This window comes from Globicephala melas, chromosome 14, assembly GCF_963455315.2.
Source record: "Globicephala melas chromosome 14, mGloMel1.2, whole genome shotgun sequence".
Lineage (NCBI taxonomy): Eukaryota > Metazoa > Chordata > Mammalia > Artiodactyla > Delphinidae > Globicephala > Globicephala melas.
The window spans coordinates 87,251,348-87,275,804 of NC_083327.1; the positions used below are offsets into that span (position 1 = coordinate 87,251,348).

The 24,457-nt window shown below is 48.5% G+C and overlaps 1 protein-coding gene across 3 annotated transcripts in view; it reads left to right on the forward strand.

The window, feature by feature from the left end:
- SMOC2 (SPARC related modular calcium binding 2) overlaps positions 1-24,457 on the forward strand; it is a 153,077-nt gene that overhangs the window by 61,343 nt on the left and 67,277 nt on the right. For 2 of the 3 annotated variants that reach the window (XM_030852932.2, XM_060283372.1), the window contains exons 5-7: positions 8,282-8,329; positions 11,182-11,265; positions 12,501-12,575. In XM_030852932.2, coding sequence (XP_030708792.1) covers positions 8,282-8,329; positions 11,182-11,265; positions 12,501-12,575 — 207 coding nt within the window. The remainder of the gene's footprint in view (positions 1-8,281; positions 8,330-11,181; positions 11,266-12,500; positions 12,576-24,457) is intronic. The other variant, XM_030852933.2, reaches the window with a different exon arrangement.

Sequence of the window (24,457 nt, forward strand, 5' to 3'; positions counted from 1 at the left end):
CAAGAGTTCATTCCTGGCGTGAGTACAAAGCAGTCGAAGACATTGAAAGCCGAGCCTCCATGCAGGAACCCTTAATATTACGATATCCAAAGGATCTTCATATGTAACTCAGCTTGAGGTATGCGTTTGAAGTAAGCTGCAGACCTCGGGTTATAGAAGAGACGAGCGACACCCACAACTGCGGCTTGAGATTCTGCCCGCACCTCCACGCACCCCTCTTTAAACCAAGGCCAGTCGTAAGGACATTTCCGGGGAAGGAGTGGAACTCTTGTTCAACCGGCCGTGGCCACATCAAGTGTTTGAGGAGTTCCTTCTCAAAGTGTAGAATACGATCTGCTCTTTGACTTTAATGATGGAAAGCTTTGCAGGAATGAGCAAATCGGTGGTCGTTTCTGGGAGTTTACTCAGCTCATGCATTCTGATGACAGCTTCTTGGACCAACTTCTAAATTGGGGTTTTGGAAGACCTGGTTATAAATGACAGAGAAGCTTGGATTAGACTGAATCACTTTTCTATATGTTATTTGCATTAATTGAACGATGATCTTTGCATTTTCCTACCATGCCTAAAGTTTTGGCCTCTACCTGAAATGGTGGAACTCCGTGTTTGTATGACTATCCTTATGATTTCTGAAAATTTTCACTTTATAAAGAGAAGCTGTTTTTTTCACCAGTGAATTTCCCTGGTAATAAGTTAAGGGTCCTCCAGAACTGAGGAACTTGAAAGAAACATCCAGAACGACTGAATTCCCAAATATTGAAATCAGCAACACAGCTGTGCCTCTGAAGTACCTCTTTATGAGAATTATTCAAACGCACGTTCAGAGTCTTTTGCTTGATGGGAAAGGTTACAAATCAGAGGGAACATTTTTTTCCCGTCAAAATGGTTTTTTCTTCAGGCTTAACAATTCTCTTCCTGAAAACGATATTTGTTAAAATAAAACATTTGAGTACCTATTGGCGAGGAAATGTGAAAACAAACAACCGTAACAAGACGTAGAAAACGCACTGAACGGAGCCTGCGTTTCAGATGGAGGTGAGCCCCGGGGGAGGGGTCAGCTTTGCTGCCAGCCTTCAGTGCAAACTTCTCTAACGAAGTGATTTTTCAGAGAAAAATATACATTACATTACTGTCTAACACCTACTGTTATGACGATTTTTGAAGTATTGAGGAAATTCATTTTACATCCATGATGAGAAAAAATAGTCATTTGATACAGCCAACACGGGATATGTAAAATTTCTGATAAAAGTTCCACACTGTGGAAATTTCAGAAGGTGTTTAATTGACACTGAAAGATTTTTAAAAATTAAGTCAAATATTCAAGGAAGAGACCACGAGGTGCGGTTACTGTGCTAAACAAGACTTAGAAGCCTGTTTGGAATCAGTGTTAAGGACCCCTGATGACCCCGTCTGACCAGCAGCAGCCAGGAGCCAGGTTCTCCCTCGGCCCTTGCCTGGCTGTGGGGCGGGGGCATGTCTGCGCCCAGAGCCACAGCTGTCTGTCTGTCTGTCTTTTCCTTTTCAGTTTGGACTTCTTTTGAATTATTTATTTACCTGATGGGCAACATTTTGGTGTTGTTCGTTTTCCTTTCTGGAAAAGAGTACTTTCTGGTGACCCCCTGTCCTTCGGACGGGGCGGGCCTTCTTCCAGCCCATCAATTGTGCAGAGGCTCAGTGCGGGCAGACGAGCCGACTTTGTTTGGTTTCTGGGCCCACAGAAATATAAAAGTAGGAAAACAGGAGACATCGTGGTGGGTCTGAGGGGGCCGCTGGGGCTTGACAGACAAGACATAGACAAGTTCATAATAACGAAAAGAATACAATAATAATACTCACGGCAGAGAGCACAGGCCAAGCCCTTTTCCTTAGAGCTCTGGTGCCCAAACTTTGGTCCACAAAGGGCTTGACAACACAGATTCCTACTTCCCACCCCGGAATTTCTGATTCCATGGGTCTGGAGGGAGGCCTGAGGTCTCGCTTTTCTGACAAGTTTCCCAGTGAGGACGCTGCTGCTCCTGGGCAGAGGGGCGGCCGAGAGCCCCTGCCTGCAGTGGCCCGTCTCCAGTGTCAGCGCCTGGCCATCCCTGGGCGAGGGACACAGGGCCTGGCTCTGTCTCTCCTCCAAGTGGCCTGACCAGCCGGCTGGGGTCCTAGCTCGGTCACACCACCCGGACGTCACCTGAGCTGAGTAGGAGCGTCTGGTCCGAGCCCCTTGGGCATCTGGTGGAGGAAGATGCGCTTCGGCGGGTGTGCCTGGATGCTGAGAAGGTGGGTGTGGCCGCAGGGGTCCTCCAGGGGCCGCGGGCAGAGCTTCCCCCGGGGCACCCAGGTCTCGGAAGGATGCCCGAGGCCTCCCCGGCACAGGGCTGGGTGGGCAGTCTGGAGGGGGCCTGGCCTGAGAGCCCCAGCGTCGGCTCCGGAGAGGCACGCACCTTTGCTCCTGGGCCGGCCGGCTGTGCCCCAGAGGATGCCCGTGCAGCTCAGGGGGACCACTGCCCGCCCCCTGGGCCGTTCGCTCCACTGGAGGCAGAGGGACCAGGGGCCCCGGCGCCCAATGCAGATGATCCTGTCTTTGCTGACCTGTAGGTCAGGCTGCCTCACCCCTTGCCCGGCTGGGCCCACCTTCCTGGAGCCCATCCCCCAGCCTCTGGCCTCGCAGGGCGGCCCAGGGAGGGCCCTGGTAATGGCCTGGTCACTGGAGTGTGTCCTCAAGGGTTTTGACTGCAGAGGGAAGGCCCTCTCTTGTGTCGGAAGCCCTGGGTAAAAAGCTCTGGCTTTGTGGGAGGTTTCTGCCGAGGGGGAGGCTGGCGAGGATGGGAGTGCACGATGAAGGTGGCTGAGAAGTGGGCTGAGGCGCCCAAGGTCACGGGCGGTGCCTCACTTTACTCGGCCAGCGGGGTCCAGCTGGGGAGGGGCCGGGGCTGCCCTGGTGCCGTTCTGAAGGCCAATGGAATGGCCCACGTGGTGCTCGGACTTCCCAGGTTTTCAACTGCTTTGACCCAAACGTTGACTGAGTTGCATCCGCATCAACTTTGGGAAGTAAACTGTGGGACGTAACGCCATACTGATTGATTAAAAGTCACCCCAACGGCTCCCACTGTACACGCTGGTTCAACTGTAGGGCCGCCCCCGGCACCGACAGAAGGGCCCTGGGCCTGGGCTGTTTTCAGGAACTCTGGCTCCAACGTGGACTCGGCGCCTGGCCCTCGCATCCCCAGCACGTGTTCCAGGCAGGGCCCGTTTCTGCCTCTGCTCTGTAGTCCCTGGGCTTGTCCACAGCCAGGAGTGTGTGAGCACGTCTGAAGTCAAGCAATGCCATCAGGAATGGCCAGGGTTGCCTTAACCTTCAGGTTACGCCCAGGCCTTCCACACGCGGGCCCCACGCACTGGTCTCTGCAGAGGCCGAGGTGAGAGGAGAGCCTGCCTGTGTCCTTGCAGACAGAGGATGTGTGTAGAAGGACACAGACATGGTGTTTCCAGAGAGACACCTGGAGCCCGCTCGCTGGCTGTGCTCTAAGACCTGCTGTGCTCCTCTCACTGCCAGCCTGTGCTCTTGGCTCCCCTCTGCTGTCCTTTCTGCCTCATGGGTGTCCTCCTGCCAGCCTCCTTGGGGAGGCCACCTTGACTGCTCAGACCAAGTTAGTTCCCCTGCGGGCTAAAGGCACAGGCATGGACCCTGGGTCTGCCACTTACTGGCCAAGTGACCTTGGGCTGTTACGCGTCTCTCTGGGTCTCAGTCTCCTTATCTGTCTAATGGTATAATAGTGGCACCTACTTCAGGGTTGCTGCCATCATTAGATGACTTAATGTATGTGCTGTGCGTAGAATGATGACCAGCACACAGAAGGAACTGTATAGACTCTGTACACAGTTGTAATATGAGTTATTTGAATAATTTCTGTTTAATGCCTACCACTCCAAAGTAGATGGAACTCTTTCTTGCTGTACCCGTGAACATGTTGAATGAATGAATGAATGAGAGCAAGTGGCCACAGAGGGGCCGATGCCACGCAGGTGTCCTGCCAGTGGTTGCACATTTTAACCATTTGCTCCTGAGTGGAGACAGCATTGCTCTTTGCTGCAAGCGGCTGTTACCCTCTTGACCTATAAAATATACCTACGTGAAGAGACAGGCTACAGGAGGAATAAACGACACGCAAATACCTGAGTGTCCGGAAATATTTTAAGTGAAAATCCATTGTGGCCTCTTATGTGTTGCTCTCTCCTCTGGCTTCTTCCAGCCTGTGAGGGAGGTCCCCACACTGCCATTTTCCGGATGAGGGAACTGGGCTTTGGGCAGGTGAGGGCACCTGCCCAGGGCACAGAGCTGGTAGGTAGTGATGTTCGTTCTGTCACCCATGTTCTGCCCTCTTCGCACAACACACAGTCGCCGTGCTTATCCACGTCATCCACACATGGTCCTGACCAGAAAGTACGAGGCAGAGCAGCCAGACAGCTCCTGAGAAAAGCCAGAAGTCCTTACCCTGGAGGAAGAGCCTAGAAGGATGGTGAGACCTGGTTAGTCCTCATCCTGGAGGAAGAGCCTAGAAGGATGGTGAGACCTGGTTAGTCCTCACCCTGGAGGAAGAGCCTAGAAGGATGGTGAGACCTGGTTAGTCCTCACCCTGGAGGAAGAGCCTAGAAGGATGGTGAGACCTGGTTAGTCCTCACCCTGGAAGAAGAGCCTAGAAGGATGGTGAGACCTGGTTAGTCCTCACCCTGGAGGAAGAGCCTAGAAGGATGGTGAGACCTGGTTAGTCCTCACCCTGGAGGAAGAGCCTAGAAGGATGGTGAGACCTGGTTTAGGTGCGGAGCTTTGTGGCACCTCTGCTTTCAGAGCCCAGGGTCAACAGTCTAGTGACCTAGCTCAAAGGAGCAGGGAGAGAAATGCTCATCCAGAAGATATGGTGGACTGTAGCCTCTCTGCTTCTACTCCTTTCCTTCCTCCTTCCTCCTTCCTTCCTTTCTTTCTTTCATTCCTTCTTTCCTCCTTTCTTCTTTTCTTTCCCTCTTTCTTTCTTTCTCTTTCTTTCTTCCTTTCCTTCTTTCTTTCTTCCTTTCCTTCCTTCTTTCTTTCCTTCCTTCTTTCTTTCTTTTTCTCTCTTTCTTTCTTTCTTCCTTTCTTTCTCTCTTTTGTTCTTTCTTTCCCTCTCTCTTTCTTTCTTTTTCTCTCTTTCTTTCTTTCCCTCTCTTTCTTTGTTTCCTTCCTTCCTTCCTTTCTTTCCCTCTTTCTTTCTCTTTCTTTCTCTTTCTCTCCTTCTTCCTCCCTCCCTCCCTCCCTCCTTTCTTTCTTTCCTTCCTTTCTTTTTCTTTCTCTCTTTCTTTCTTTCGTTCTTTCCCTCTCTTTCTTTCTCCCTTCCTTCCTTCCTTCCTCCCTCCCTTCTCTCTCCCCCTCTGGCTGAAGCAAAGCCACGTGACATTGCGAATCTGCTCCTGGACATGAGATTCCAGAAAGGAACGGATCACTGCAGCTCGTTTAGCTGTGCTCTGAAGGGCCATCAGTGTACTTGCTCAGCAGGCGCCTGCCTGCGGTGAGCTGCCCTCCTCTGGCTGCACACGCTGCCGCCCCTCTGCCCCTTAGCCATTTCTAAAGTACATCGAGTGCTTGTGAAAAGGGCCCCTCTTAGACCACCTACCCTTTCAGCAAACGCTGCACCCTGCTTGGCGCTGTTCTGGCAGCAAGCTGGCGTTGTGAGTGTAGCTGGATTTGAACCAAGGACTCAGGACTACAGGGCTCATTATTCTTCCCCTTGACTGTAGACAGTCTCCTCACATTGTCTTTCTGTGGTTTCCTCCACCAGAAATGCATACCTTAATTGCTAAAAAAGCCACCCTTTTAGAGTAGCGTTTAAATGGGATGAGATCTCACAAATGGAAGGAATTCAAATGTGTCCTTTGAAATAGGAATCTGAGGGGCAGAGTGTGCCTGTCTGAAGCTTCAGCCAACCAGCCCATGGTCTGCAGAGCTGTTTACTGCCATCCACACTCCTATTTCTAGGCTCCCTTTCTGCACTTACATCCTGGAATCTCACCTGCTCCAACTCTTGGGAGTTCTTCAGCGAATTCTTACCTCCAGAAAGACGTAATGAAAGAACAAGAGTGGCGTCGTGGTTCTGGGTTCCTGGATTCTACTTGGCCCAGTGGCACTGCTGTGTGGAAAGTGATGCTTACCTGTCTCCCGAGCCCTTGAGGACAGGGTGCTGGGGGAAGCTGGGGCAGGAAGGCATGGAGGGGCTTCTGGTCCAGAGGCAGTTGGATGAGGAAGTACACACGCTGTTGGGATTGCCCCCCACCCCACCCCGCCAGTTCTGTGCAGCAAAATATTTGGAGCAGGTTATCCAGGGACGCTTGGTTCTATGTTAAAATTATTTCTCCACCTTAGGAACAAGATGGAATTAATTTCGTGCAGGTTTATTTAAGTGAACACTGATTGGATGGGGTGTGGCTGAGGAGCAACAAGCCACGCCATTGGTTGGTTCAGAGGCAGAAAGGGAGCCAAGGGAGTACATAGATACTTTCTAAACGTTGTCTTCAGACCTCAGCCGCTAATCAAAGCGTGAACCAGCAGCTTGCAGACTTCAGGCCCTAGGTTACAAAATATTATCTTGATTCAATTGAGAAGCTCTCTTGGGGTGGGGGCTTCTAATTTTTATTTGGGATGTTTGCATTTAGCTCAGAAGACTAAAACCTACATAGTCGTATTCAGAAATATTACTGAAATATTGTCATTTCCCAGTCAAAATAGAAAACATTTTTTGACTCACTGCAGAAACACATGATAAAAATAAACCGATGACTAAGAAACTTAAGCCCTTTAAGAAATCTGGATTTGTAGAGAGATGCTACAAAGGGAGAAATGAGCAAAGTAGGATCCTGAAAGCTTTGTCAGAAGGCCACACAACGAGCTCCCTTTATATCCCTGGGAATTCTCACCAGAAGTAAAACCCTGTGTTTTGACGCTGGAAAGCATGTAGCATTTCACTGCATGGTATCGGCCACAGCTGGGAAATAACCAATAGCTGCTTTGGGGAGCACCTCAAATATTGTGCAAATAGATGCACCAGGAAAATCTGGTCCTTTTCATCTATTGACCGAACTGCATGTCCAGATGCCTATGATTCAGGTATTTCAGACAACAGCTGGCGGGGAGGACAGGCTGTGTCTTCTGCAGAACCGCGCTCGGGCCACCTAGGGTTTACTGTTGTATCTTGCTCCTTCCTGTAACCCCTGGGCTGCGTGTAGGGGAACCCACGCCCTCAGCATCATTACTGTCAACACTTGGAGAGTATGCACAGCATCCCTGACTTACGCTGTCTGCCCCGTCCTTCAGGATTGAGTCTACAACGATCTGCTCGTACATTTCCTGCTCTAGAACCGTGATATTTCCAAGACAAGATAAACATTCTCAAACTGTCCTAAAGTTTATCTCTTTAGTATAAATACAAGTCTGTATTTCAATGTGATATTCGAAATTGAAAAAACAAGCAATGAATTTCAAGTTTGATTTCATGAGATGTTTTAGCTGCGGAGTCTTGCTAGCATATGACTAGGGGAATTCTAAATGAATCCTGGATGGAATATTCTGAACTGGACGGGCAGATAAACTCCAGATTAATGCTGAACAGAATTTGCTGATTCCTTTGAGTAGGTGTGATAACGGTGAGGAAAATGTTGCTGCCATGACGGTTTCAGTCTATGGGGAAGGCAGAGCAGTGCCTCCTGTTTGTAATATAAACCTTTCAGTGTAATATAATTGTTAAAATTTTATTATAGATGAGTTAACCTTAGCGTACTTGCTGTACTCCCCTTACAAAAAGATGGTTCCTCAGTTTTCCATAAGTCAGAATTCAGCTGAAACCAGGATTTTTATTTATCTTTAGTTGAATAACTTTTTATTACTTTTTAAAAAGTTTAAAACATTTTAAAAGTTTAAAAAAAATCTAATTCACTCAAGTATCCCCACATAGTGATGTACGTTTAAAAGGTTAGTATCATATTTTTCATGCGGAGAAACCGCTATATTTTGTACCCTAGAGGCTCTCATGTACGTCACAGGCCAGGCGGCCAGAGAAATGGGAGTTAATCTTACATTTCCTAGTTTTGGGCTTGTGATTTCAGATGACAGAGTCACCCCAGGGCACTAGGTAGCTTGTGTAATTTAACTAGAAAGTGACAAAGCCCTGTGAATTAGTCAAAATGGAATAAAATGTTTGTGTAACAATTAGTGATGACCATTTGGGAGCCAAGAATAATTTTATCCCTTATTTTCCTCTTTTAGGTTCCGTAAATGAAAAGTTACCCCAACGGGAAGGCACAGGAAAAACAGGTAACTATCTTAAAATGAACTTCCTTGATATATTACTACAGCTAATCCAATCTATGCCTTAAAATAACTTCTCAAGTTAAAATGTCAATGTATATCGGTGATGGTAATGAGAGCGGAAGCTCTTTGTTAATTATTTATTCATTCAGCGAACGTTTATTCGACCCTTAGGGTTGTTGGGACCAGGCAGGTGCCGGGCACGTGACCTGCTGGGTAACCCACTCGTGTCCGCGTCAGGGCTTCTTAGACGTGGCTTGTGTTGGGACCGCCTGTGGACGGTGTTAGGCTCATCCCGGGTCCATATCTGTGCAGGGGACTCCAGGGCTGGCACGAGCCTCTAGCATAGCAGTTGTCGGAGGTCACTAATGGAGCTCTCCTCATGAGAAAGAGGCGCTGTTTCCATCTATGACAGTCACTCCTTCTGGGACCAGTACCCACAGGAACCTGACGGAGCAGGGAGCATTTCCTTTGGAAATCATCCCACAGCTCCTGGAGCATCTCCGCTGGCCGCCGCAAGCCCACCGTGACCCCTTTGCCCTTTCCTCAGCTGTCACCCGTTGGTCCCAATGACACATTTTCTGTCTTTCTATCAACCCGTGAAGTCAGAATTTATTTTTAAGATGAAATAAAAATAATGTACCAACATCTTAAGTACTTTTTTTCCCTGAGGTAGGTTATAGTATATGAACCAGTAATAGAGAAAAGTGATACGGAGTCAAAAGACCCCAGTTTTATTCAGCCCAGGTCTTTCAAGTGTGCACTGAAGTCACGGTGGCCACTGTCCTTGCCCTGGAAAGACTGTAGAGTCTTTGTATCATTAAGATAAATCCATGAGCTCCACACAGATTGGCACACGAGTAAATGTCAGCTGTGTAGACAGCACGCAGGGCGGGCGCAGACGAGGGCGGAATTGGAGCGGTTTCACAGAGGAGGAGGTGAGTGGAGCACGGTGGGTGTGAAAGCTGGGACAGGTGTGACCTGGGCAGAGACCCTCCCAGGTGGGGAGAAGAGCCCAGTTTGTAGGCGAGAGAGGGACTGGCAGGTGGGGTCAGGACCCTGGCTCGGACGAGGGTTTCCGTTTGGGAAGGGGGAGATGAAGATGGGGTGAGCATTCTGGTACGTTTTAGAGGAGAGGAAGTATACATGTTCGTGGTGAGAAACAGGAGTCAAAGGCTGAAAGGGAGACGGAGGGAAACACTCTTTCAGGCGCCCACACCCAATCCTGTTCATGGTGATACAGGTCGAATCCACGGGAAAAAGTTTTAAAACATCCCCAGGGAATTGGCACGTGGGCTCAGAAGTGGATTTAAGGGAAGAACACATTCCTTCTACTGAAGCCCCTTGATCTCCAGACGTGCCTGTCAGAGGAAATACCTGAGAATAAGTAACGAAGCTGGGTGACCGGGAAAAAGAGACATTTAACAAACTCCCCGGAGGGAAAGTGAAAGGCACCCAGCTGCCCGTGGTTTGGCTTCATTTTCTGAGGCTGAGCCCAGTAGGTGCCAGTGGGCTAGTTGCACCGGGACAGACTCTCCGGGGGCCAGAGCCTGGTGGTGGGTTAGGAGGACCACGCTGCCCAGGGACCTGTGGCCAAGGCAGGAACGTAGGGGCCCCTGGTGCTGGCGTTAGGGGCGGGGGAGGGACAGGAGTGGGGGCCGGCACCTTCATTGTCCCTCAGGGACGCCCCCCGCCCGCCATCACCTCTCGCCCTGGTTAGCTCGGCTGAGAACTCAGACTGGCCTGGACGCAGGGGTCAGACGGGGGCTGCTGGCGCCAGCGCGGTGGCCTGCTCAGGCCTCAGCAGAAACGGGCAACGTTAACCGTGTGCTTTCTGCTTGTCATTCCAAAGGTGTTTAAATATGCTAAGACTTTTCTCAGTGTGTTCTGTTAAGACTTTCAGATATGTTTTAAATATGTTCCCCGTTTCATTCTTGGAAGAAGATGATAGAATATTCGATAGCGAAATACTTCCGGTTTATTGCTACTATCACTATTAGACTTGCCTATTTCAGATAAATGATGCTACGTTTTGTCAGTATTTTGACAGATAACAAGCTTCTTTTCTGGAGATGGTTAAATGTTCAAGAATTTAAAAAATATTGTTTTTCGTTTTCCCCTGAAAAGAACTTCATTTTTATTCTTCAGAGAGCTGGGATAGTAATGGGTCACAGTTAACTACATAAGCCATGTGGCTGCCCCTTCCCTCTACCACTGCTTGCTGTATTTTGATCCCGAAATTGTTAAAAAAAAAAAAAATCACATGAATAAAAACACTAGGCTGGTTCTCGAGAGCCCCCCGCAGTGTGCCTTGTAACAGCGTCCCTGGCTGGGGCCCCCTTGCCTGGGGGGCTTCTAGAGGCTTGCTTACCAGGGAGCCAACGAGTGTTTTTCAACTAATTCAATAAAGACTGTGTCCTTGGAATAATGTTTTCAGTGAAATGGCGTAGAGCTTTCTACTCCACACTCGTCCCTCTGTCCTCTGACGCTCTCACCGGGTTCCCCACCAGCCTCTCACGTGTCGACACAGGAGGGCTGAGGGGTCGAGAGACCCACGGGGCACAGCCCAGGGCCTGGGTCTCCATCCCTGCCTTCCACTCTGGAAAGCAGGGGCACAGCAGGGAGGCCAGCCCCCCAGCCCCCCAGCCCCCCGTTCCTGCGGACCCTCCCTCATCCGTCCGCTTGGCTCCGGTGCTTTGCGTCACACCTACCCCGTCCCCGTGGGGTCTGTTTGGAGCTTTGAGCCTCTGTAGGGTTTGCTGAGTGCTGGGTTGTGGTTTGGTGGATCGTGGGGGTGTATGCAAGCCTTAGGGTCCATCCTGTATGCACACTTACTTCACTTACTCTCATAATTGTAGTCTCCTTGCAAATCTTTTCCGTTCTGAATTCAGATGATGCCTCAGCTCCAGCGTTGGAGACTCAGCCTCAAGGAGATGAGGAAGGTGAGTGTCGGTGGGGAGTTGTGTTGGGGGTGGGGCGCGGGCCTGGGTGTGCAGCCACGTCCTCTTGCGAGGACTGTGCTCAGGACAGGCTGGGTTGGCCTCTTCCGCCTTTATGAGGCCCCGCCGTCCCTCCTGAGGGCCCCTGAGTGTTGCCGCGGTGCTTTCACACAGCACACGCAGAGGCCTCTCTTTAAGCACAAGTCTCTGAGTTGAGATTTTATCTGGATAACATGAAATATATATTTCCAGAGGGTGCGCTAGCATATGCCATTTCCCCCGCTCACTCTTCATGTCATGTGATCACCACCCTTACAAAGACCAGTTTTGCGAAGTCACATGTATAGAGGTGTTTCAGAGGCTTACTGAACTTTGTGGTTACGAGAAGGATGGATTGCCTACTCTTAGCCTTTTAATACATTGTTGTAGGTATTTGCCACTGTATGACCAATTCTCGGGTCGAAAGGGGGGTGAGGTTTGAAGACCAAGCGTAAGGAGTGCACATAATAAATAAATAAAGGTCAGAGGGTAGGATGACATCGCGCCTTGAGAATAACAACAAGGATGATCATGAGGACTAACTTTTGCTTGGTACTAAATGCCATGGACTCTGTTACTTGAGCCCACTGAGCCCTCAGGACGTGTATCACAGATGAGAGCGTGTCCGACGTCACAAAGCCGATAGGGGACAAAGGCACGTGTGACCAGCCGGTCGGCCTCAGTGTGGCTCTCGGGCACGTGGTGTACTGATCGCACCGTAAATATTCAGTTACATTTGGTAATATTACTGCCAGAGATCTGTTCCCAGAATGCTGTAGGCAAAAGTTACGCTTTACATACTGCACTTTGTGTTGAATCTTTCAACTGAGTGACGACCCTGTGTGTTACATGAATATCCATCTTTACCACACGAGGGTATGCTTCTATACTTTGGGACTTTTTGCCAAAACCTGTTCTTTCCAGTGGAGCCTGTCTGGACTCATATCACTTTTATTTATACTTTTGGATGAAGAAAGAAAGAAAAAGGCATATGCTAAAGTTTTTAAAAATGTATGTTGTCATTCCCTTTTGTTTCCTGCACATAATCATTTTATTATTTTAAAAAAATCTCTACAATGTGTGTTTACTGATTGTATTGATTTTGGGGGCTTTTCGACTGCCTGCTGAAATCTTTAATTCAGAGACTTTGTGTTTTCATGATGAATTAAAATAATCATCATTTTATCTTGGTTCATTAGATATTGCATCACGATACCCCACGCTTTGGACTGAACAAGTTAAAAGTCGACAGAACAAAACCAATAAGAATTCAGGTAAAAAGGAGCCCAGTGTGACTTAGTTAATGGACCTGGAAAGTGGTCTTGTTTTCTGGAAGTTACGTGCAGAGCACATCTTTTTCCCTGGCTACCAATGAGTCACGCAACTAATGCCGTGGCTTGCCCACCAGAATACAGTTCAAATCGGAGTGTTTTATTAAATATGGTAAGTTATAGAACATATTATAGAATAGTTAACATCTTTTGCTCAGAAATTATCATTATGGATACGTTTTCCTCTTGCATAGAGACATTAACCTGTACATTTCTCTTATGAACTTTAGAAACCAAGTTAGTTTTGTTCCGTCTTGTCACCGTATTTCCAAAACTTGCCTAATTTGGTTTGCTTCTGTACCATATAGACTAGTACATGGGAAACTGGTTCAAACATTGAATGTTTCAGATTTATTGGGGGACCTTGAAATTCAGGGGATTTCACTGATGCCCAGGGGAACATCAGTGTGGCAGTACTCCAAGTTAATTTGAGAAACAAATATAAAATTATTGTAAAAATGTCATTGGAAATGTACATTGTTTTAAAAAGCAGTTCTAATTGTCAGTAGGAAGCTATTCAGGGTTTGACAGAGTTAGTTCCGTATAAGTTCACAGAACAAGTACGTCTGTATTTCACCCATTACTTTCTGTTACCAGATTTTCAGGCCTTACATGACCTGTCAATTATAATTAACTAATAAAAACAGTGCAGACTTGCAGTACTTAGTGGGACTGAAAATAACGCTTCAGGAAATTCCAGTTTACGTAAGTTACCCTACACTGTAATTTGATTTAAATCAGCCTACATGTGTAGAACACAAAAAGGTGACATTGAGTTGACTTGAGGACATGGGGCATGAAATTATGAGGTTATATCTCTATTTAATGCCAGTTGTTCAGATACATGCTCTTTCTGAGGGTCCAAAGAAAGTCAACCCTAGTGAGTATTTTAAGATGTTAAATATAGTATTTACTTTACTAAGTTTAGTGATAAAATGGCAAACAATCATAGATTTTACGGAATGACCACCATTGTCACTGAGATTTCAATGTCGGAAGAGTTTCCTTTGTACTTAATTTTTATTTTTAAAAGATACTTTTAGTAATAATCTTTTTTGGTAGAAGTAGACACATTTATTTAACAAAACATAAATAAGTCGTGACTTTTTGTTATTCTGTGTTTTTAAAAATTTACCTTGTTTGTTGGTACGCTTTCATGTTCCTTTATAGAAGAAGCCAAACTGAGAATGCATTGCTTTTTTTCTCTGGTGTTTCTTCATATCAGTTAAAAGTCCTATCCCCCGTACCCCCCCCCAAGTTTGCACTAAGATAACATAATATTACTTACGTGACCAAACTTGGGGAGTATGATTGCCATGCGTAGTGAGGGAGGCCGTGTGCGTATATGGGCAAATGTACTTTGGAGCATAAAGCGATAGTCGTTTTCAGAAGGGACCTCCCTGTAAAGGAAACAAAATAATCCGAGTCTATGAAAATTTACACGTGCTAGGCACTCAATACCTGTTTAATTTATTCCATGTGTTCCACGGCCACTTTGATGGTATCACTGCATTCTTATCTAAAGCAAACTAAATGAAACAAAGAATAAATACATAAATAACTAAAAGTTTGATCTAATGTACATACCATGACAGTTTCACTGCTAGACTTTTAGTAATTGAAGTTCAATATAAATATAAATGGAATATTCTTCTGTTGGTTCATTATGCAGGAAAAGCATCATTTTCATTATATGGTTCAATATACATTGAGTGAGTGACCAAAACCTAAAACTGCATTTTACTTAAGAATGCGTGACTCGGTTTTTTTCTATTAATATATAATTGACAGTGTCTATTTCTTTATGTTCTTGCATCATCTTATTATATTCAACTTTATCATTCCATTTATGGAAGTTATAAAAATTGATTACGAGATTTTACCAGATAAGAGATTTTGTGACAGTTTAATTATATCAAATTAATTTATATCTGTTTATTAAACTGATCCTCTTGCCCTGCGGTACGTTAAGTACCTTCTAGATTTCTGCCTGATTTCCTTTAAACCAATCTAGAATACTAAAGAATGCACTTTCTTTGTTAGTTGGAGCAACAGTGATAATAGAGCGGCTAACGTTTCTCGTGCTTACGACGTGCTGGTACCTCACATGCCTCGTTGCCCCTCTGTCCTGCTCCGCCGACACAGCAAGCCAGTGGGGCTGCTGCACTTCCCATCCCCGAATCTCAGAGGAGGAGAAGGCAGTTACAGCCAAGCCCAGACGGCATGGGCAGGGTCTCTGAGGATGGGAACTGCAATGCCACCTGACCACCCGACCCCGGCCGTGATCCTCACCACTGTCCTTCAGAGAGGGGACCTCCTCTGCCCCACTGAGACATGGGGGCGCCTGGCATCGCTGTCCGTGCTCACCAGCCGGACCCCGGTGACGCAGCCGGGGCCCTGTTAAAATGCACCTGTGCTGCCTACAGCCATTGTCAGCCGTTAAACCTTCAGTTCGAATCCTTCATCACACTGAGGGGACGGGGCAGAGAAAGCTGGAGGAGTGAGGACACAAGGGCGTTTCCCACGGTGGCTGCGGACGAGCGATGCGGATGGACCCTCTTGTGTCTTCCAGCCTGACCCTGCCGCTCGTCCCCTTTCTCATTTCCCCGAAGACCCTTCTTCCTGGCCCTCGTCCTCAGACCTCAGACTGTTCCCCGAGCAAACCGCGCACTGTCTTACCTACATTCTTATTTCCTATCCCTGCTCCTGGGAAGGCACACTTTGCTTTTCAAATATTCTCAACTCTCGGTCACTGCTGGGTCTGCTGGGGGCCCAGCTCCTGGCGCGCAGACGGCCTCGTCTCGGCCCTCTGCGCACACCCACCTGCACGCGCCCCCCGACGCCCTCCCTCTGCGCGCACGCTCAGTGTCACTCCTCCCGTCTGCTCCGGGCTCGTTTTGCACGCTTAGCTCCGCCCTCGTGACGGGACCCAGCACACAGAGCCCAAGCGTGCAGTCCACGCCCGCAGGTCCCCAGGGCAGGGCGGGGGGCTCCTCCCTCAGCCCTTCAGGGAGTGGAGGGGCCGCGTTCCAGGGAGCTATCCCTTCTAGACTTGGGACGGAGGCTCCCGTGCAGTCCGTTTCCCCGGCTCGCTAGCTCTTCATGAGCTGGGTCAATAACCCATCCAGCAGGTCCCGACTGCGCGTCACCGGCCGAGCCGTGGCCCCCAGTCTCTCGGTCAAGCACAGATGTTCCCGTGAAGGCATTTTGTAGAAGAGAGCGCCGTTTAGATGGGTGACTTTGAGTAAAGGGGGTTCCCCTCCACCCTTCGGCATGCTCACCCAGCAGGAGGGGCCCCCATGACGGCCCGTGGGGCGTGGCATGGGCAGGCGGACTCTGAATCTTTTCCATCAGGAGAGCACAGAGGGCTCTCTGTTGTCTCATTGTTCATTTCACATAAACAATTTATCCGCTGAGTGGGCCCCTGTTCTCCAGTGCAGACACTGCAGTGCACCAGGCGTGCAGGGCTCTGCGGGGACCCAGGGCTTCGCTGGGGTCCACGGGCGGGCAGCGTGCAAGATGGGTCCTGCATCGGCGTCTCTGCCCTGCTCTGGGGAAAGAGATGCGTTCTGGCTTTGCCCCACACCTCCAACGGTTGCCCCCGGAAACGTGAGCTCTAAGGTCCCGGAGTGGGTTGTCCTTTGACGTGTGCTGTGTGACAGTCCCCCTTGGAAACACCCTTGTTGGCCTCAGCCGTGATGCATGGGAACCCCCTCGTCCATTTGCTTTAGGAATCTGCAGTTTGGGAAGGCTGAGGGTCTTCCCCACCCTACTCCGGCCACTGTCACCATCTGGGGTCACGGTGCCTCCGCAAGGCCCAGCCTGGCCAGCTAGGAGGTGGGCACTGGTGGGGGGCACTAGCGCCCGCTCCCAGCGGCTTCAGAGCGGGTGGTGCTTCCTGCAGACCAAGAGCGCGAACTGGGGCATCGTCGCGCGTTTGGTTTCATTACTTATTCAGATCCCAAGCTGGCAGGGGAGCATGTCTGCTTTCTCTCTCTGCCTGTGGTCGAGCCAAGGAGATGGGCCCTCGGAGGCCTCCAGAGGTGGGCCCTGAGTTCCAAGGCGCTGCGGATGGCTGCAGACCCAGGGCACACGCAAGCCGCTCAGCCGGCTCTGATAAACAAGCCCCTGGCTTTAGTGGTCTTCCGTTTTGCGGTCTTTTTAAGGTTTGCAGGTGAACTGGAGAAAACGTAGAGGCCCCGGTTTTGCCATCTCTGAAACCCTCCTCCCACTTGGAAGAAAAATATGTTTTCCTCCCTAAACCATTAAAAATAGCTCTGTTTTATATCCAAGAGATGTTCTGTATCTCAGGATGTTCCACAATTTTATGGGACCCCCTCAGTGGGAACATTTTTCTGTTTTATTCGGGATTTTGATAGTTTTGTTTTATTGCATATATTAAACTTATTGCCAAAAGATGATTGTCTTTTGATTCTGCTCTAAATCATGGTAAATTGCACTCCCTGGGGGAACAGAACACCAGTTCTATCTTCTTTCTTCCTTTTAAAGCCTTAAAGTATTAGTTCCTCATTTCCCTTTCTATTCCATTCTTCAAACATGACATTACAAAACATCAAGGTGCCAACTACATTCTTATAAAGTGTTGGTCCCTTGAAGAGATTAAAATAAATCAAATAGCTCCTTTTAAACGGGCCCTGTAAAAGTGTGTTGTTTACCGATATCAATGAAGCTACCTAAAAATGTACAAGACAATTTATCCAAGTTTCCTGACTATAAAAGGGAGTTTTAATTCCAATCTTATTTAATTCTTAGATTTCAGTATCCAAACTCTGGTTAGATCATCAGGATGCAGCATTTCAGCAGAAGTACAGAAAAAGTAACGCAAGTAAGCAAATTGTATCTGAGCTGCTTGAAGGCACACACCAGCCTCTGTACACACAGACACCTGTACCCTCACCGTGTGAAAACAAAAAGGGCGTTCGACCTCTTTATCCTCTGGATGAATGAGATTCAGCCCATCGTTGAGTTACTGAGGTTAAACAGTGCCCTTTGTGGAGCCACAGCCTACAAGTCGTGGAACGCTTACTTTGCATCAGGCAGAGCCCTCTGTGATTTAATGCGTAACATAGCCCACTTCTCCCCGTCCTGTGGGTGAGAACACCTTTCAGAATCTCCAGGTGGCTGGCAGGGGTCTAGCCCGGATCTGTGACTGCACGTCAGACTCGCGTCCCTTTCAAAGCCAACCACCTTGCTGTGATGTGACTTCGGTCCAAGTTTCCGGAGGTGCCTCTGTTGTTGACGGTGGGTTAGGAGCCCGCCTCGCCCCGGAAGCACCTGGATGGGAGGAGCCCGCCTCGCCCCGGAAGCACCGGGATGGGTTCTGGCAGTTCTCGCCTGGCCAGGCTGTCCTCTGGGGAGGGCGGTGGCTCCAGAAGGGACGTGATGGGAGGTGACCCTGGGCAGAACTGCTCCCAGGCAGGCAGAAGGGGCGCCGCACACGAAGCCCCTCTTCACGTGGGATGGAGCACAGGGGACCGGGGCGGGGGCCAGATGGACCGCTCACGGCGCGGGACAGAGTGAGCTGAGCTGCTGTGGGCCCAGCCGTCCCTTTCCCCGAGCCCCTGGGTCTAGCTCAGGCTTCCTTCTGACTAGAGTTATGGCTGCTACAGCTCGGAGCCCCTGGGGCCTCGGGAAGGGCAGGGGCTGAGCTGGGCTCCCACACGGCACGGCGGTCCCGATCAGCCGCTCTGAGCACCAGTTCAGCACCTCATCTCCACGGCAACGGTGAGCTGACCTCCCGGGAATCGGGGCGTGTCCCAGGGAGCCCTGGCGTCCAGCGGGGCCATCAGAGTCCAGTGTGTAAATAGGACTGGGGTTAATATCCACTTGTTTACATGCGAGCTCAGGCCTGGACTTTGCAGATAACAAGAGGACGTTTCTTGAGAATCTCTGTCACTCGCGCGTGTGTGTGTTCACTACAGAGGTTACTGGATACCTGCTTTGGAGAATTCAGGTTCTAGAAAGTGTATGATGGGACTGGCAGTGCTGAGGAAAGGTTTCTCTGTGGCGGTGAGGCTCGTAGGCTTGTGTCCTGTACTGGGCTTCTTTGCTGCGTGAACCAGACGAGACGTCTCTTCTTTGCTCTTCACACGTGTGAGCAGAACGTTAATAGACCAGGTATCGCCGTGGCCCTCTTTCTGTGGTCTTCCCATCATTGGATTAGAGACTGAATCGGGACTGATGCGGCTCATAAACAGTGGAGGGGTCTTTTTGGAAACGACTCACATGGTGAAACCCAGACTAGAATTCCCGCCTCGCCCGCAAGGACAGTGGAAGGCTATTCCGCCGATGGCCGCCTCTTCTCCATGGGCCCTGTCTTGTCATCCTCGCCGTTTACACTGCTGACTGATGCCCGGCTCTTGCCCAAGCATGATGCATGGCCGGTGACAAGGCCCTGCGTGACCTGGCTGTGTGGCCGGCGAGTTTGGAAAACGTTCATCAGTTGTTAAGGATTTTGATTCGGTCCCGGGAATGGTGTGGCGTGTGCAAGTGTCTGTATACGATCGAGCATGTATGAAGTACTTATTTTCTATCAGAAAATTACCTTTGTTTTTTGACAGATGCAACCTTTCCCCTTACCTTCATTCGTCTTCATAGTTATCATCTTTCTCCTCTTTGCTTGCATCCTGAGTTTCTCTCTCAGATAAGCCCTGGTCTGGAAGCGTTCCTCTGGTTTTGCCTGAAAATCCCATTAGTGGCTAAAGCCAGCATACGTCAGGCTATTGTGTTTCAGATGAAAAAGCCTGTTAAAAAAGATCTCGTTTAAGTTATATATTTAATAAAACAGCTGCATCAAAACACAGACTATCTAAGTAATATTGCGGTTCTGTGTACTAAGACGTAGACCTGAAGATATTAGTAGTTTCTCAAACTACTTAGATCTTTTGTACCAGCCTATCTTACCGCAGACATACAAAAAGTGCAAAAATTTACCTAAGCAGCAAATCCAGGTGATTCGCCTAACGTTCCGGTTTCCTTTGTATGATCATCATGGGGGCACAGGTCTCTAAATGACACACCGGGGTTTATCAGGAAGGGTAGGTGTAAATGTTGGAAGAAGTGCACCCGCAATCCCGTGTCTAGACAGGACGCTCACAGGCTCACCCTTGCTCTGGGGACCATCCCGGGGGAGCCCCTGTCTGCGGCCGTGCGGGGACCCAGGGGCCTTCTCTCCTGGGCTCTGTGGCCTCATCCGTGGATCAGTTTCAGGAAGGGGAGAGCCACACGGAGGGCAGAGACCCCTCCTGCAGGTCCAGCCTGGCCTTGGACCTGCCGCCTCTGCTCCCTCCATCCTGCTGCCGGAAGCCGGTCTCTTGTCCAAGGTCTCTGCGTGTCAGGCGCTGGTTGAGCCCTGGATACAGCCTCTAGGAAAACAGTAAATATGATATAGCTTCCCTGCGTGATTAGGTCCTGTGATTGTCTCACTGGTTAGCTTATGTTTCCTTTTGCATCATTCGTATGGTTGCACACACACACACACACACCCCCCTGTGAGTGTGTATTCATGTTACGTATACGTACGTTTCCGTTCTGCTGCAGATGGGTGTGTGCTTGGGTCCCGTCTCCCCAGCCCTGTGCTCACGCCCCGGGAAGCTCAGTGCTGCTTTGTACTTGCTGGTTGCCTATGCTTCCCACAGCACCGGTGCTGCCTGTTGAAACTTGTGCCACCAGACCTAGAATCCTGATTAAAATGCACATTCCTTGTCTCACCCTCGATCAGAACACTGGAGCCTCTGGGGTGGGGCTCTGAAGCTGCCTTTTAAGCAGCTTCTCTGGTGATTTTCATTTATGTGAACATTTGGGTCCCACTGCAAACACGTGTTAACTATTATCAGCAGGGTTTTGGCCATCTTCAAGTGTTTTCTTGTAATTACACATGTATGTGAAACAAAGCACTGTTTCTGGAAGGCATCGGAGGACTAGGCCAAGGCCACACAGATATCAGTTGTCCTCATGCTGTGTGCCCCTTCCTTTCACACCTCCATTCTGTCCTGCCTTTGAGGTGTGTCACGTCGTCCACTTCCCTCCAGGCCCGCAGCGCCGGGCCCACTGAGGCATCTGGGCTTCGCTTGGCTTGGGTCACCGCTTGGGTTCTGAGGGTCTCCAGGCCTCCCCATCTGCGTTTCTGCTTCGGTCCTTCTCCCCACTGCAGCTTTCTCGACATTGAGCTTTTAAAGCAAGAGCCACGTCTCTGTTCAGAGCTCTGCAGCGGCTCCCTGGGTCACCTCACCATAAGGCCGAGGGCCTCCTAGGGCCTCTGGTGGCCTCCAGGTGGCCGCCCATTCTGCAACCTCTTAAGCCACCTCTGCCCATCCACACTCCATGCTGTGTGTTTTCTTTAAGCAGCTTTACTGAGATGGGATTCACGTACCGTACAATTGACCAGTTTGAAGTGTACAAGTCAGAAGTTTTGGTAAAGTTACAGAGTTGTGCGATATCACCACAACCTAGTTTTAGAACATTTCATCTCTCCAGAAACCCCAAGCCCCATATTCATTAGCAATCGGTCCCCATTGGCAACCCCCAGCCCTTGGTGACCGCAAATCTGCTTCAGGCTCTGTAGATGGACTTGTTCCGTCATTTCAGGTGTGTAGAATCTTACCACATGGCGTCTTGGTGACTGGTTTCTCTCACTTACCATTAAGCTCATACGGGTCATCCATGTGGCAGCGTGCGTCTCAGGACCTCATCCCTTTTTACGCCTCAGTAACTTCCCCTTGTATGTATGGACCACATTTTATTTATCTGTTCATCAGCTGATGGACATCTGGGTCGTTTCCACTTGTCAGCTATATAGTGCTGCTATGAACATTCCCACACAAGTTTTTGTGCGGACATACGTTTTCTCTTGGGTTCATAACTGCTCCAGCAGTTGAATTGCTGGGTCACATCGTAACTCGACATTTAACATGTTTAGGGGCTGACAAACTGTTTTCCAAAGTGGATGTACCATTTTGCGTCCTCATCAGCAACGCACAAGGATGCCGATTTCTCCACATCCTCTCCAGCACTTGTCATTTTCCATTTTTTGGATCACAGTCATTCTGGGAAGTGTGGAGTCGAGTCTCCTTGTGGTTTTGCCTTGCGTTTCCCTGATGACTAAGGACGTTTAGCACCTTTTCAGGCGCTTACTTGTAAATCTTCTTTGGAGACATGTCTGTTCAAATCCTGTGCACATTTTATTGTTTGGTTATCTGCCTTTAGTTCTGGAGTTGTTAGACTTTATGTATGCTAGATACAGATCCCTTATCCAATATGTGATTTGCAAGTATTTTGTTCCGTCCTGTGTGTTATCTTTTCACTTTTTTGATAATGCCCTTTGAATCACAAGGGGTTTTAATTTTGATGAAATCCAATTTATCTATTTCTCTTTTGTTGCTCATGCTTTTGTTGCCTAACTAAGGTCTCCCTTTGTCGCCCAGAGTTGAGACCCCCTTTTGGGTAAGACAGGGAGCTGCCGCTGCCGCCCACAGAGCCTCACAGAGGCCTTCGTGCCCCCAGAGCCAGCGGTCTTCCTGCTTTGCCAAAATATGCCCTTATACCGTCCTCTTCCATAGACTAGCCTGAACTTTGAGGGTGGAATTTGGTGTTAATCCTGCTGGAAAATTTCCTCCCTCTAACTTGAATTTTCTTCTTTCAGCTGGTGAAGTTGGCCAACAGTTACAGCAACAGCAGGTCTGAGTGGGGAAGGGATAGGAGAAAATGTTATAAAAGAAAAAAGTATAAAACTTGCATGGGATATACTTATACTAAAACTATTCTTCGTTTATCTGAAATTCTCATTTCACCCGGTACCCTGTATTTTGCCTGGCAACCCTGCCTGTCAATGAACACACTTCCCTGTTTTCAACCTCTGTTGGGCTAATCTTCAGCAGAGAAAGGTTCCTTGGGCTTTCTTCAAAAAATCGAGTTTTCGTACAATGTATTCGTCTGCTAGGGCTGTCTTAACAAAACACCACAGACTGGGGCGGGGAGCTGTTTATTTCTGGTCCTGGAGGCTGGGAGTCCGAGCAGAGGTGCCAGCAGGATGGGTCCTGGTGAGAAGGCTCTTCCCGGCCTGCAGACAGCTGCGTCTTCTCTGTGTCCTCACATGGCCTCTGCTACGGGCTTTCGCGGTGCTGGTGTCTGCTTCCTCTTGTAAGGACTTGGGTCCCATGACCTTTGTGACCACACTTAACCTTAATCACCTTCTTAAGAGCCCTGTCTCCAAATACAGGCATAGTGAGGGTTAGTTAGGGCTTTACCCTGTGGGTTTTGGAGGCAAACAGTTCAGTCCGTAACATACAGAGTAGAGTGATTTTACTGTGCTTGGATTTGGGTGTTTGCACTGAAAGCAAAACCTATCAGGAAAACGGCTCAGCGTGGAGGTAAAGGGGCTGTTGGTGTGCCCCCTTTATGTACATCTCCAGCCCCCTTCTGCATTCTTCTTTTCTGCAGTCACCCTGGGCTCCAGGCATCTTTCTCTTGAAAAGTCCCCTTACAACAGGAATGATTTTGTATTTGGTTAACGAAGTGTAATACTCATGAACGCTATCTGGGTAATTTCTCATCAACCTTTGATAAAAGTTTCCACGTTTCACTAGATTGAAATTTATTCCAGTGTACCAAATGTTGGCTGAAGACAAAATTGAGAATTTCCTCCAAACTCAGTATGGCTTCAATGGCCACAAATATCTTATATCAAGTGGACATTCTTCTGTTTGAACATTTTTATTGAGGTCGAGTTGATTTACAATGTTGTGTTTAATTTCTGCTATACAGCAAAGTGATTAGACATATATAGATACGTATTATATGATTATACATATTATACATATATATATATATATATATATATTCTTTGCCCTTATGGTTTATCACAGGCGACTGAATATGGTTCCCTGTGCTGTACAGTAGGACCTTGTCGTTTACCCATCCTATATGTAATAGTTTGCATCTGCTCATCCCAAACTCCCAATCCATCCCTCCCCCACCCGCCCCCCCCCCCCCGCAACTTGGCAACCACAAGTCTGTTCTCTATGTCTGTGAGTCTGTTTCTGTTTCATAGATAAGTTCATTTGTGTTGTGTTTTAGAGTCCCCATATAAGTGATATCATATGGTATTTATATTTCTCTGTCTGACTTACTTCACTTAGTTTCATCATCTCTAGGTCCATCCATGTTGCTGCAAATGGCATGATTGCACTCTTTTTATGGCTGAGTAATATTCCATTGTATATATGTACCACATCTTCTTTATTCATTCATCTGTCGATAGACATTTAGGCTGTTTCCATGTCTTGGCTATTGTGAATAGCACTGCTATGACTTTTTTTTTTTCCGTGGGATCTTAATTCCCTGATGAGGGATCAAACCCATGCCCCCTGTGATGGAAGCGCAGAGTCTCAACCACTGGACCACCGGGAAGTCCCCAAATAGTGCTGCTGTGAACATAGAGGTGCATTCATCTTTTTGAATTATGGTTTTCTCTAGATACATGCCTAGGAGTGGGATTGCTGGGTCATACGGCAATTCTATTTTTAGTTTTCTAAGGAACCTGCGTCCTGTTCTCCACAGTGACTGCAGCAATTCACATTGCTACCCACAGTGTAGGAGGGGCTCCCTTTTCTCCACAGCCTCTCCGGCATTTGTTATTTGCAGATTTTTTAACGATGGCCATTCTGACTAGTGTGAGGTGATGTCTCATTGTAGTTTTGATTTGCATAAAACGGGTGATGCTTCTTCATTGTGATGCTTTTTTACTATTTTTTTGAAAACCAGCCGAGTACAGCTTTACATTAACTAAGAAGAAGTGTCCTGTATTT